Source organism: Bos javanicus, chromosome 5 (genome assembly GCF_032452875.1).
Source record: "Bos javanicus breed banteng chromosome 5, ARS-OSU_banteng_1.0, whole genome shotgun sequence".
Lineage (NCBI taxonomy): Eukaryota > Metazoa > Chordata > Mammalia > Artiodactyla > Bovidae > Bos > Bos javanicus.
Window position 1 is genome coordinate 37,111,613 of NC_083872.1, and position 14,757 is coordinate 37,126,369.

General features: G+C 35.5%; 1 protein-coding gene across 1 annotated transcript; it reads left to right on the forward strand.

Moving 5' to 3' along the window:
- The first annotated feature begins 262 nt into the window (after positions 1–262).
- On the forward strand, positions 263–13,508 carry TWF1 (twinfilin actin binding protein 1). Its single transcript, XM_061416390.1, has 9 exons — positions 263–371; positions 2,198–2,275; positions 4,254–4,432; positions 5,932–6,027; positions 7,505–7,609; positions 9,266–9,391; positions 9,641–9,791; positions 9,962–10,083; positions 11,395–13,508. The coding sequence occupies exons 1-9, from the start codon at positions 347–349 to the stop codon at positions 11,563–11,565; spliced, it is 1,053 nt and encodes a 350-aa protein (XP_061272374.1). The 5' UTR covers positions 263–346; the 3' UTR covers positions 11,566–13,508.
- The last annotated feature ends 1,249 nt before the right edge of the window (positions 13,509–14,757 follow it).

Consider the following 14,757-nt stretch of genomic DNA (forward strand, 5'->3'; position numbering starts at 1 on the left):
CTATCTTGCCAGCCCTGTGGTGCTTCACGGTGGTGGAGCCGGAGAAGCGGCGGCAAACACCGGGGACAGTGACCCTCGGCAGAAAGCTGGAGCAGCTGGAGCAGCTGGAGTTGAGGGCCGAAGGTGTGGACCTGCAGTCCCGCAGCTGGGAGACGGTCCGGGTGACCGGAGGCGGCGGGAGCGCCGGGGGCGCGCAAGGACGCCGGGGGCCTAGCGGGGCGGGGCGGCGGTGGGTCGCAGGCCGATGACGCGCCGGGGCCGGCGGAGGAGCGGCCACTTCCTGGAGCCGCCGGCCGGGGCCACTCGCTGCACTCAGCGCTGGAGCCGGGAGCCCGCGGCCGCCGCCATGTCCCACCAGACCGGCATCCAAGGTAACGGCGCCGGCGCTGCCCTTGGGGAAGGGGCTCCCCGAAGGCCCCAGGCAGGCCGGGCGGGGCCGTAGTCGGGCCCGAAGCACTGGGAATCTGTGTCGGGGGCGAGCCGGGCCTCTGAGTCTCTCTGCGCTCCCTTGTCCCGGGCGCTCTCGGCCTGCCTCCGTCCCTGCCCGGGCCCGGCCGCCGCCACGTTGCGGACGGACCCGAAATTCGCCGGAGCGAAGGAAGTGGGTCTGGCGGCAGCCGGGGTGAAGGGGGCGTGCCTGCAGCCGCAGCCGACCTTAACCCAACTTTACGGGTTGGGAAGACCTGGAGCCGTGAAGGTGACTGGGGTCCCTTTATTGTCGAGAGACAGGCGAATTTTCTTTTTCACGATCCAGAAGAGTTGTTACATGATTTGAATTATAAAAAAGAAAGATGCGGGAATCTTTTTCATTTCTACTAAGAATGCTTCCCAAACTCTTCCGCGCTTTCTTCCAAAAATGGGAACATCAGCACCGTTGTATATATCCTAAGTAGGAGGTGTCTTGGTCGTTCTTAGGTACTCCTCAGGGAACTGAAAAGTCTGATCTGTGTGGCATCGTATAATTATCCCATTCAGGCAGTTGAATGTGCAATTTTAATTGACCTGTGTTATTTCCTGGCTTGCGAATGGGCAGTTTGAAAGCTCTCACCTCATCAGAATCAAATAATATGTCCCGGGGTTACTCGCGATCACTTAACGAGTTCTAGTGTAAACACAAGGTCTTCCTGTTAATAGACAACGAATCTTTTCCCCAGATGAACATCTAATTGTGTTTTGTTCGTAAGTCTTTGACACCACCCATACCTCCTCCTGCACACACAAAGAAAAGCAAAATAGTCTCGAATCTAAAAGCACTCTTTTATTTGCGTTAGTTTTGATGCATGGATATCTAATTACTGACTTTGATGCTTGAGTCTAATAGCAAGCACTGTTAAAAGTGGTTCTTGCTGTCAGTATACACCCCAAGAACAAAATCAGAACGAAATTGAAGTTTTAATAGCACAAGGGAGAGGTTATTAAGTATACATTTGCTCAGTGAGATTACTCCAGCTTTTTGAGAAATACGAGTCAGAAAAGTGTGATCACAAGTATAAACTTGAAGGAATTTTATTGACTTCAATCAGGATAGGGCATTTGATGTTTATTGTCATCTTTAAACATGAAAATGTAGAAAATGAATTGATGAAGAGGGTGTTTTTATTTATCATAAACTTGAAATTGGACCAGAAGAGAATGAAAGCAGATTTTCAGCATTTTCAAACAATCAGTAAAGGTATTTCTCAGATTTGTAATTTGTTCATTATTGGGTTTGAGAAACTTTAATATATTCATTCCCAATTCTAACATAGCTAGAACAGGTTAGAATTAATACACTTTTAAAGCATACTTATGTTTCTTAGCTGAATATGGGGCTTCGCTGGTGGCTCAGTGGTAAAGAACCGACCTGCCAGTGCAGGAGATGTAGGTTTGATCCCTGGATGGGGAAGATCCCCTGGAGAAGGGAATGGCAACCCACTCTGGTATGGTGCCTGGCGGGCTACGGATTAGGGGATCGCAGAAGAGTTGGACATGCATGACTTAGCGACTGAACAACAACAGCAACAACAAAAGCCGTGTTCAGTGTCTGGTATACCTTTTAAGTTTTATAATTTAAATTACTGTTAATAAGAAAATATTGCATACTCAAGATTTTTTCTTTGTATTATATTTCATGTTTTCCTTATTCAATTAGCATTATTATTGTAGCATTAGAAAGTATTAATGCATAAATATTACTTTTCGGTATCTTTTTGCACAGCAAGTGAAGACGTTAAAGATATCTTTGCCAGAGCAAGAAATGGAAAATACAGACTTCTGAAGATATCTATTGAAAATGGTTAGTTAAACCTTTTTTGTTCATGAATTATTGGGTGTTATGTTTTGAAGCTAAGTCATTCTCAGTGATTTGGACTATTCATAAATGTGAAGCAGGTTCAGAGCTTGCCTTCAGTTAACCTGGATCCTCTATATTTTGGGCATTTCCTAAAGGCCCCTGCTTACCTTCTGAATTCTCTAGTTGACTATCAGGGAAACAAAAAGATGTTGGTTTTGGTGTGACATATTCCTCTCACTTTTTTGTGTCTCAATTTCTGTATTGCAATCTGTATCTAATGTCAGTGCTTGCATCTCTGGAATGAAAATCAGTAACAGGCAATTATCTGAAAAATAAACAGTTATTTGTGAATTATTTTTCAATAAAGTTAGTTTGAAGTAGAAAGAAAGGGTTTTAAACTGCCTGTTTTCTCAACTTGATTGTAATGTTTGCTGCAGAAATGATTCCCTTTTCTTGTTATGGGGAAAAGTTCTGAGAATATAACAAAGTGTAAATTGATCCTTTCAAAATAAAGCTGAAAGCAGGGAAATTAATTGGGTGGGAGAGTCTTTTAATTTGCCTGGTTTGAGTATGAGTAATTAAATTATAATTACTTAATCTCAAATGAATATGTTAAAACATCCCATTGGCCTAATTTCTTAATTACCTTGAAATATTTTGCTTTGGAAAAATACCTTGTTCTTTCATAAACTGGAAGTAAATCTAATTTGGTTTCCAGTTTCTCTTATATGTTAAAATAGTTTGAAAAATATGCAGTTCTGCATATGTTAACACACTCAATGAGAATAAACATATACTGTAAAGTAGTCTGTTTTAGAACTATTGAACTAAAATTTTAAGTGTTATCACTTTCTAATTGACTTAGTCAAGTAAGTAAAATGGAAAAGTTGATATAACTCACATCTCTACAACAGAAAAATGACAATATTTTGTCTGTCACTTCTCTGGTTTTTTGTTTTGAGAAAAAATTTTAAATAAGGAAATTATGAAGAATAAATGACAAATACTTCCATCCTTCTTAAATTAATAACTGCTAACATTTTATCAATTTGCTTCAAACCCTTTGTAATTTGATGTTTAAACAACTGTACTTTCCGACCTTCTCCTGAGGAAACTATATTAGGAACTTTTTTTGTATGTGCAATCCCTAAATAACATATAGTGCTGTTTTTGAGTTTTTAAGTTCATATGAACTGATGTCTTTTTCTGCATCATTCCTTTTCTGTAAATATTATTTTTATAATTAGTTTTGATAGAGGCTCATTAATTCTTTTTAAATATGAATAGAATTTTATCATATGACTGCCACATATTTTATGTCCCTTCTCTTACTGATGAACATGTGGACTATTTTCAGTTTCCACTGTTATTTTATAGTGCTGCAGTGAATACCTTTGTATATATGTGCAAGAGATTCTCTATGCAGAATACAGTCTTGATTCTCCCAATAATGTCTCAAGGTGACTGTACCAATTTATGCTTGTGGACAGATTTTTAAATTTGTAGTACTGTGGCCAAGTAGGAACTAAACCTGTTTTTATTTAGTATTTCTTAACTGTGCAATTCAATGTTAATTTCAGAAATCACACCTTTGAGTGGTAGGAAGCTTAGTTAAATACATTTTGTTGATACTTTATAACAAACATTTGGAAAATAGACTATAACTACCCTTTCTTCAACCATCCAACTCAGCTATTTATAATCATTTTTGTCTGTACCTTTCTTGTTTTTTTCATAACATTATTTTACCTATGCTGGTCATAATTTTTACTTTTTAATACTACTTTATATTATATTTTTGTATATACTAATATTTTATTATATACTCCTATATATTGTATTGTTACAGCCAAGGTCCTTTTCATATATTGATGTGAATAGACCAATTAATAATTACATATTAATTTATTCTTCTATTCTTCATTATTCTACCATTTGGTATTTCAAACCATTTATGTGTCTTAAAAATTGTTCTTCACAGAGAAACTTGTGATTGGGTCGTGTAGGAAGCCTTCAGATTCCTGGGATCAGGATTATGATTCCTTTGTTTTACCCCTGTTGGAGGACAAACAACCGTGCTATGTATTATTCAGGTTAGATTCTCAGAATGCCCAGGGATATGAATGGATATTCATTGCGTGGTCTCCTGATCATTCTCATGTAAGTAATTTTTGGTAACATGTTTAACATTAAATGGAGAGGGAAATGGCAACCCACTCCATTATTCTTGCCTGGAAAATCCCATGGACGGAGGAGCCTGGTTGGCTATAGTCCTAGGAGTCTAAAGAGTTGGAGACGACTGAGTGACTTCACTTTCACTTTCACATTAAAAGCTAGAAAAATTTTTTCTGAAATATTCCTAGGCCAAGAAAAAGTTAGGAAGCAATAGTCTTTCTCATAAAAGGGAATGATGATGGAAAAAAGTCCTTGGATTGGTAATGTAGAACCAAGGATAATTTACTGAGATTCAGAAATCTTGACCTTGATTGAAATCAGAAGAATTATTATTGGTTTTAAATTTAAAAATTTGTGGCTATTATAAATGACTTTCTGGACCTCTCTGAAAAATAAAGGTTGCTATTTTGCTCTGAGCATAATAACAAATAATTTTTACAGAACTAACTGAGCATTATATGAAATATTCTTAATAGCTACTATTCAGGTGATGAGCATACATACAGATAAGTATTTCTTTTAGGAAAGTTGAGTGATGGTGGTTTAGTCACTAAGTCATGTCCGACTCTTGGACTCTTGCGACCCGTTGACTGTAGCCGGCCAGGCTCCTCTGTCTATGGGATTCTCTAGGCAAGACTACTGGAGTGGTTTGCCATTTCCTTCTCCAGGGGATCTTCCCGACCCAGGGATTGAACCTGGGTCTCCTGCATTGCAGGCAGATTCTTTACCACCTGAGCTATGAGGGAAGCCCTTAAGTGTTAGAACAAAAAAATTAATATATGGATACAGTCCAATATTTTAAAGACTTAATTCTTTCTTCTTATAGAAAAATAATAATTTTAAAGTTTTGTAGATATCATTCTCAAAAGTCATCCCCTCCTTTAACTCTATATATCTTGTTTGAAAGAAATACTGAATTTGACAGTGCAGAATTATGAAATGATTTCTATTTTGGCAGTTATCTTTAGTAGTTCCCTGTAGATGCTATAAATATCAGACTCCTTAATAATAGTATATTGTGTAATTCTTTTCATCTTTGTCCCTCATAGAATGTTTTATGCCATAGTTATGCCATGAATATTTGATTTTTAATTAGTAATATCTCACCGAGACTTGCTTTGAGTAGAATGTCACTATCAAGATTACTTTATCTCAATGACTTTAAAGTAATGTTTTAAGTAGCTTCTTTTAATTCTTGAACTCATTTTATACTTTGAAAAAATGAAGAATTTTTTAAAATTTAGCTTTTTCTACTTTTTGAGAAATGGCTTATAAGTTGAGATCTACCTTAGTAGCTGTTGATGTTTTAGATGCCAGTGTTATGATGCCTGTCTGTATCCACACATTTTAGCATGTTACACTTGATGGACTTTGTCACAGTTTATTTTTAATGTGCTTGACAGTTTTAAAACATTCATTAAATGCTATTTTTGTAATGATAGTTTTCACCTGTAAACTTACAAGTAAACTTTCACAATTGCTAGGTTCGTCAGAAAATGTTGTATGCAGCAACAAGAGCAACTCTGAAAAAGGAGTTTGGAGGTGGCCACATTAAAGACGAAATGTTTGGAACAGTAAAGGTACAAAACTTATATTTTATATGGAGTCTATGTGTTGCAGTTAAAATGCTTAAAGAACTTCTAGGTAATGGGGTAATTAATGTGAATTCTGATTGGTAAATCTGTAAACATAAGAATAAGAGAAAACGTTTCATATGATATCCATATTAACTGAAACATACAATACTCACCCTTTTAAAATATGTTGACATCTCAGTTTTCAAATGCTAGAATCTCTCTTCGAGATAATTTAGTTCAACCCCTCATTTAGTTCAATCTTCTCATTTTAAGGACGAGTTAATAGGCTCAGAAAAATGAGCCTATTAAAAGAAACAGTAGTTAAACTACTTAAAAGAAACAGTAGTTTTTAGGTATTTTGGACATTAATACTCATAATATGGAAGCAATAAATATATTATTTAAACTGGAATATTGAGAGGTAAATTGATGATTGGGGTAATTGTTGATTAATATGTATGTTATGATTAAGAATTTACTTCATTATAGAATTTGTATGGTAAATACATGTATTTGTACATATACCCCCACATTCAGAAAATCACATTGTATTTTTTGAACAGATTTTTTGTTTTGTTATTCAGAGCTTTTATTGTGATTCAGTGAGTATTACATTCTGATGGGTAGAGCACAAGACTAGCTGGGAATGCTTTGCTTATTCACACTAGTTGTGAAGTGGTCTGGTTTCTCAATTCTAGTTTCAGTCTTAAAACCACAAAATGTTGATGAGAAGTAAATTTATTTGGAGTAATTTTCCTTTTAAATAAGAACTATAATTATTTTCTATAAATAATTATATAAAATAAGAACTATAATTATTTTCTATAAATAATTATAGTACAGAATTCATAATCTGAGGATGTTGATTATTAAATAATTATGGGGAAGGCTTCCCCAGAAGGTTAGTAGTAATTGTCCTGTAGACTTGAAGCATGATCAGGTTCATCATGTGTCTGGCATTACCACCACCACACTCATTCAAAAGAGTAGTAATTATAAAGCTTGAGGAAATGAAGCATAGCTACTCTCCTTAAAACTTTTTGAAAACTGTAGAATAGAATATTTTTTAAAATAGAAAAGTAGTAAGATTCTTGTTACCATTTATTTTCAATTAAAATATTTTTTTGTTAAATTAATAATTTTGTTTTTCCTAAAGTAGCCTCACCGGAGAAGGCAATGGCACCCTACTCTAGTACTCTTGCCTGGAAAATCCCATGGATGGAGGAGCCTGGTGGGCTGCAGTCCATGGGGTCGCTAAGAGTCGGACACAACTCAGCGACTTCACTTTCACTTTTCACTTCCATGCATTGGAGAAGGAAATGGCAACCCACTCCAGTGTTCTTGCCTGGAGAATCCCAGGGACGGGAGAGCCTGGTTAGGCTGCCGTCTATGGGGTTGCCCAGAGGCCGACACGACTGTAGTGACTTAGCAGCAGCAAAGTAGCCTCACAACTAGTAACAGTCAATTTCTGTGCTTACAGGAAGATGTATCATTACATGGGTATAAAAAATATTTGCTGTCACAGTCTTCTCCTGCCCCACTGACTGCAGCTGAAGAAGAATTAAGACAGATTAAAATTAATGAGGTATGTTACCATTTTGAAATCTTGCAAGAGTTGAAGTGCTTAAAAGTATTGTAATTTTTAATTAATAGATGAAGAGGTAACTGGAGAATAAGTTGAATAGCTAACATTCTGTTCCATTTAGAGACAAGACCATGTTCAATGTGTTTTTAGGAAAAAGTTGGAAGTAAATATTAAACTTCATGTCAGTTTCATAAATAGCTTTCTCCTGTCTTTATAATGTATGGGTTAGATGAGTAATCCTGTTAGAAGTACAGCTGTTCTTAATTTCATACTTTGAATTCTAAATAAGTGGGAAAAGTATATGTTACTTACATAGTGTGAGGTATATGATGTCTAATAAGGTTGCCTGAGGAAGGTTTGTTTTGTTATTTCAGAGAATACTAATGACTAAAGAGAGTAAAACATATATGCTATAGTGTGTTTAGGATTTCTAGAGGCTCTGTAAGTTGTCTATGGGCACTGCCTGGATGGGTGTGTGCACATATATATATATATATATACACGTAGGAGATAGTTATATGAGTACTTGTTTAGCACATGGGTCAATAAATTTCATCCATATTATAGTTTATCATTTCTAATGTATTTACTGCAGCAATTTTAACTTAGAATAGCTACTGTATTTCTACTGGAATTTTACAGAAAAGAACAAGTAGCAGAAACTACTGTTTACTTCTCTGAGTAACAGACTAATAAGAATCAGTCTGGAAAATGAGTATTATTTATATTGACCTGATAGCAAGGATCTATCATTATTATTTTAACTCAAGTTATCAGAGTATGGACTTTTACATGACTTTTTTTAACAAGTTTGATAGTTTGTTTTATTCCTTGCAATCAGAACCCAGAGGATCTTATTGGGGTATGCATTTGCATATGTTCTATAATGTTTTCATTATCCAATGCCATTTATGCTGTAGAATCTCCATTCATTTTTTTTTAAGTAAACTTTCAATTTTGACTTTGTTGCAGTACTGCAAATGAGACCCTATACTAAAATATCATTTATTGAGTGTAAAAGTCTTAAATATGTGCATTGAAAGCTTTCTTGAAGTACTCTTCTTCCAATACATGCACACCCATGTTCTTAGGAATGAAAGCTCTCAAGTCTGGAACTTCTGCAGTAGTACAATTTGTTGAGCTATGTTGTGTCTTTGTATATTGTTTGTACTCCTTTCAACTCTGCATGGTGTTTGTGTTGCACTTTGTGTCTAGAGGAACAAAGTTCTATACATATTGTATTTATATCACAGTGTTCACAAGTTTTATCAAGTAAAATATTATAATTAAAAGTATAATCTGAAGATACTTCAAAGAGCTTGTGTGTAGCTCATGGCAGTTGTGCCAAACCAAACATATAAACAAAGTCCTGCTAACATTGCACACTCACTCAGATGTTCACTTTTGGCATTTTCATCAAAATGTGGCATACACTCTGCATGTTGACAAAGTGCTAGCAGAACCTGAGATGAATGTGAACAATTTGCCTTCTAAGTTCATGGTGTTTTAAGTGTTACTTTTAATTATATTAAAATGGGCAGAATTAATTATATTAAAAGGGTGGAATGGCACTCACTCTGTAGAGTTTAGGTTTTCTTTGCCATCTGACACTGCTTAATGCTAAAATTCATCAGTAAATTGAATCTGTCATACTAGGTACAAACTGACGTGAGTGTGGACGCTAAGCATCAAACACTACAAGGAGTGGCATTTCCTATTTCTCAAGAAGCTTTTCAAGCTTTGGAAAAATTGAATAACAGACAGCTGAACTATGTACAATTGGTAAGAGACATATGATTATTATGAAGTGGCTTCTCTCTTCAGTACCTTTGGCTTGTATTAATATAAGGTTTGTTTTTAATGGATTTTAAGTCTTTATTTTTTATTCATTGTTTTTAAACTTAAAAAAGCAAATATATTCACTGGAAAAAGTGAAATTATGTAACTTTCTCCTTATCTCCTTGTTTTTTTAATTATAAATTTTAAATTTCTGTGTATCTATTTTAATAAGTATTTTGTTTCTATTGACAGGAAATAGATATAAAAAATGAAATCATAATTTTGGCCAACACAATAAATACAGAACTAAAAGATTTGCCAAAGAGGATTCCCAAAGATGCAGCACGTTATCATTTCTTTCTGTATAAACATTCTCATGAAGGAGACTATTTGGAGTCTATAGGTATATGGTACTTTTTTTTTAACATGTTGCTTTTTGTTTGCTGATTGGCATTTCATCACTATATTCTTTCTTATTTCTTGGCCAGAGGGCTTAATTGTAGTTTTACAAGATTTAGTATTTGCTTTAATTGATATGCTGCTAATTGGATTTATTATTATTTTAATTTACAGTTTTTATTTATTCAATGCCTGGATACACATGCAGTATAAGAGAACGAATGCTGTATTCTAGCTGCAAGAGCCCTCTGCTAGAGATTGTAGAAAGACAACTACAAATGGACATCATTAGAAAGGTAGTTACCTAATTATTTATCTAATTTATTTTACCTAATTTATCTTATTGATATATTTAATACCTATTTAAAATTCTTCAATTTTTATTACATTTTTATTGTTTTTCATGTGATTCATGATGTACTGTAATTTGTAAACAAAGAGGTTTTTTTTTTTTTTTCCTTGTTCTCATCATGAATCCTTAGGAAATCCTCTTAAGTGCTTGGGGATGATCTATTATGATCCCAGCCTCCCTGTAGATCTAATGTTTAGCAACAAGGTACATGTGGCTATTTAAATATAAATAAAAATTAAATGAAATTTAAATTTCAGTCCTTAAAAACACTAGCTACATTTCAGGTGCTCATTTTAGCTAACGTGGCCAATGGCACTGTATTTGGTGCAGAATTTCGAGGATAAGTCCACATTGCAGAAAGTTCTGTTGGACAGTGCTACTAAAGCTGCATGTTTCTTATTTTCCCAAGACTTCATTAGTAAAAAACCACAGTCTTCATTTATAACTGAGTCATGGGATGTTGAGAATCTTTCCAGTTGTTGGGAAAGAAGAGTATGGGCATAACATAAATTTGGGGAACTAAGTTCAAGTTTTCTTAAATGCAGGTGAGTCATGGGGAAACATATGGTTTATTCTTGACCTCTTCAACTCTTAAAACACAGGTCCTTACAAATTACCAGTGTTTTAGATACTGAGCATTCTAAGAGCTTTTAAAGTTCTTAAGAATCACCTATAGCAGGGGCTGGCTCACTCTTTCTACCAGAAGACCAGATAGTAAGTATTTTAGGCTTTGCCAGACCACATATGGTCTTTTTCACATATTCTTGTTTTATTATTTTGTTTTTTACAACCCTTTAGAAATGTAGAACACACTCTTAACTTGAACAAGATTTGTCCTGCAGGCCACGGTTTGCCAACCTGTGAAACAGAGTGATTTCAAGTGACCCAAGTGATGAAGGCTCCATTAGTAATGTTTCTGGAAAATATATAGTGTACTAAAGCAGAACAACTTAAGAATATAGTGATGATTCCTAATATACTATTTTTAAACATTAGTTAAAATGGAGAAGAAAGAACCAGACAGAAAATAAATATAGTGGATTATATATTCAAGCAACTCTATTTAGCTCCCACCTCCTCCCCCCAAAAAAGAGTCAAGTGAACTATTTTCATATGGTCCTAGGTTCTTTCTTGCTGGAATGGGTATTATGTATTTATCTGTGATCATTCACACCTGCAAACGTTGTTTGTATTAGGTTTTGAATGTTGTGTTTTTTCATACTGCATCACACTTTGCTAATTTCACCTCTTACAGATCGAGATAGACAATGGGGATGAGTTGACTGCAGACTTCCTTTATGAAGAAGTACATCCCAAGCAGCATGCACATAAACAAAGTTTTGCAAAACCAAAAGGCCCTTCAGGAAAAAGAGGAATTCGAAGAATAATTAGGGGTCCAGCTGAAACTGAAGCTACTACTGAATAAAGTTATTATAATACTAGTTTTTTAAGAGTCCAGCTTTTAGTACAGGAGAACTGAAATCATTCCATGTTGATACAGAGTAGAGGGGAAAATTGTACTTTTTGAAAATTAGCACTTTTCACTTCTGTATGTTTATAAAATTAATGTTAAAGAAGACTTATGATTTCTGAGTTAAATCTAGAAAAGAGTTCAATATAATGATGTTTAATTTCATCACAGTTTTCATAGAGTGATTATTCCACAGTTTTCATATAATTCTTAAAATTTTATACAGTTGGGCCAATTCCAGAAAAGGCTAATGTCCAAAAGTAAGATACAAGTCTTATTACTGTTTGATGATACATCTTTTTTTTTTTTTTTTTTTTTTTAAGGGAGAAAGACCTTAAAATATTCATTCCACTTAATGAATACGTTAAGGACCAGGTTAGGTTATTTTCTAAGCTGAAAACTTCATGTGCCTAGGAAAAAGTGGAAAGTTGCTTGCTCTGAAGAGCAGTGCTCACTCAGACCGTGGGATCATATCTGCAATGTTTAGACGGTGCTTTATTGCAGCAGTCTTTTCTATTTGACTTTCTGGTTTTTTAAATGGCTTTAAAGTTGCAGAAGATCAGCTCACTCTGAAGCCTTAAGGGTACTAGATATTTTCTATACTATAGGACTTCTGATGATGTTGAAAGACATGTTTAAATACCTTTATTAAATTCTCATTCTAGTGCTATAAAATTTTTTCCATTTCAAAAGTAATTCATTTCATTATATGTAGTGTGAGGCAAAATATTTATGTTTAATTGAATATCAAGTTAATATTTGAAAGAAAACCAATGTCAACAATATTGAAAACATTTTAAACATCACGATTGATTTGTCTAAAACCATACACTAATAGGCAAATTGTGTTCTTTATCACTTTTGAATGAATGTCCAGATTTAATAAAATTATTTTAAAGTCCTGGTACTCATCAGCCTAACACAGATTAAGAATATGTTTCAGTTTATATCATATTTCAAAACACATTTAACTGTTTCCTAAAGCTTTACATTTTTAGTTACAACCTCCAGAGATTTTGAGCCTCATTTTCTTCAATACTTGAAATAGAGGGAGCTAGAACACTTCATCATGTGTAATCTGATAAACCTGCTGCAAGAGCCATAATTTTGAGGACTTTTCTAAGTGAATTGTGGGGATCCAGGATTTAGAATTTCTTGATCTAAACTTGCATAAAGGAAATACCAGACATGCACATTTCATAGTATGAAATAAGAAAGTCATTTTTACACTTTATTATCTAAGGTAATATATGCACCTTTCAGAAATCCAATGTGTGTTCAACTAAAGCATGTTAGAATAATTATGAGTTGACAGATTTTGTTTTTTTCCTAGAATTAAGAGTATTTGTGTGGGGTTTTGTTTGTTTACAAATAATCATATTTGCATATTTAAACATGCAAAATAAGTACGGTAATGTTGCACTTTTTTATGAAAGAGTTAAGTTTTTTGGTGGGTGCACAGACACAAACACATACACACTACTGCATCGAGAATCCTGGAACTGTTGACTAGAGACCAAGCTGCTGACGCTCTTCTTTTCAGTCGGGAAGAATGTTAACCTGTCATATGGTATAAAATAATTTAGTAGTGAATGTTTTTCTATACCATCCATGTGCAATTATACTCTTAAACTCTATTACACTACATGCAAGTGAACATTCCAGAATATAGATGTGATGATATAATCTTTAATTATTAAACCAATGATTGTTGAAAATCAGTGATGCATTTGTTATAGAGTATAACTCATTGTTTATGTTTTGGGTGATGTCATAACAATAGAAAGTGAATAAAGTATTCCCAGTAAATTTATATAGCAGTGAAGAATTACATGCCTTCTGTGGACATTTTATAAGTGCGTTTTATATTGCAATAAAATTTTTCTCTTTAAATTGCATTCTAAGTTGATTTTTTAGTATAACCTTTCTTTTTTAATGTTTGGACAAGTCTACATAATGCAGTTGGCTTCCCTGGTAGCTCAGGTGGTAAAGAATACACCTGCAATGTGGGAGACCTGGCTTCGATCCCTGGGTTGGGAAGAGCCCCTGGAAAAGGGAATGGCTACCCACTCCAGTATTCTGGCCTGGAGAATTCCATGGACTGTATAGTCCACGGAGTTGAAAAGACTTGGACATGACTGAGCAACTTTCACTCAAATAATGCGATACCTGTTGATGGGTTAGAAATCCATTCATCTGTTAATTAACCTATCTAAATCAAAAAGGATTTTAACTAGTTTGAAACCTAAGCAGGTTGTATCAATGGAGTGCTTAATAGATGAGAATTTCCCACTTTTGCAGCAATAATGGAAATGCCATTATCAGTTACTTTCTACTGTGATAGCAGCAACCCAGAAGAGTAGGGTGACCAACTCTCACATCCATACATGACCACTGGAAAAACCCTAGCCTTGACTAGATGGACCTTTGTTGGCAAAGCAATGTCTCTACTTTTGAATATGCTATCTAGGTTGGTCATAGCTTTCCTTCCAAGGAGTAAGCGTCTTTTAATTTCGTGGCCATCTGCAGTGATTTTGTAGTGTCTTATAAACCTTTTATTTATATTTTAAAAATCTCTTAACTGGTATCTCTTCCACCTTTCCACTTCTAGAGACTTGAGACGGAAAAGAACAGGAACTTCAAAGATCTACTCTCCACATACAAATAGCACCCACACCAGCAAAGGAAGTGAAAGAGGAAGAGGTCTGAAGGATCTGCCAGGTCTGGGTGAGGGAGAGGGGAAGGAAAGAGGGACAGGCTGAGGGGTGGGTCTCTTAAGAAAGGAACAGAGATGGGGCGACAGAGATGTCTCTTAGTTTGAAGAGGCTGGAAAGTTCTCTGAGGCCCCTCCCCTTCTCTTCCGTCCCACTCGACCAATGCTGGTGCTAGGGCAGGGGGTCTCCTTGTGCCCCCTCCACATTCATGGCTTCATGAATGGAGGTGGGGTTAAATTAATTTCTTAGTCTCCTATTATCAAGCTGCATGGATCAGAGCACACAGGTCATGTCTTTGTGTGTGTGTGTGTATTTGTGTGAGAGAGAGAGATGCTGTCACATCGTGGCCACATGACTGCATCAGTTATGTATTGCTACCATACTACATGTAGCTACAACTGCCCCTAGATGAAGTGGTTTAAAATAGCAATTA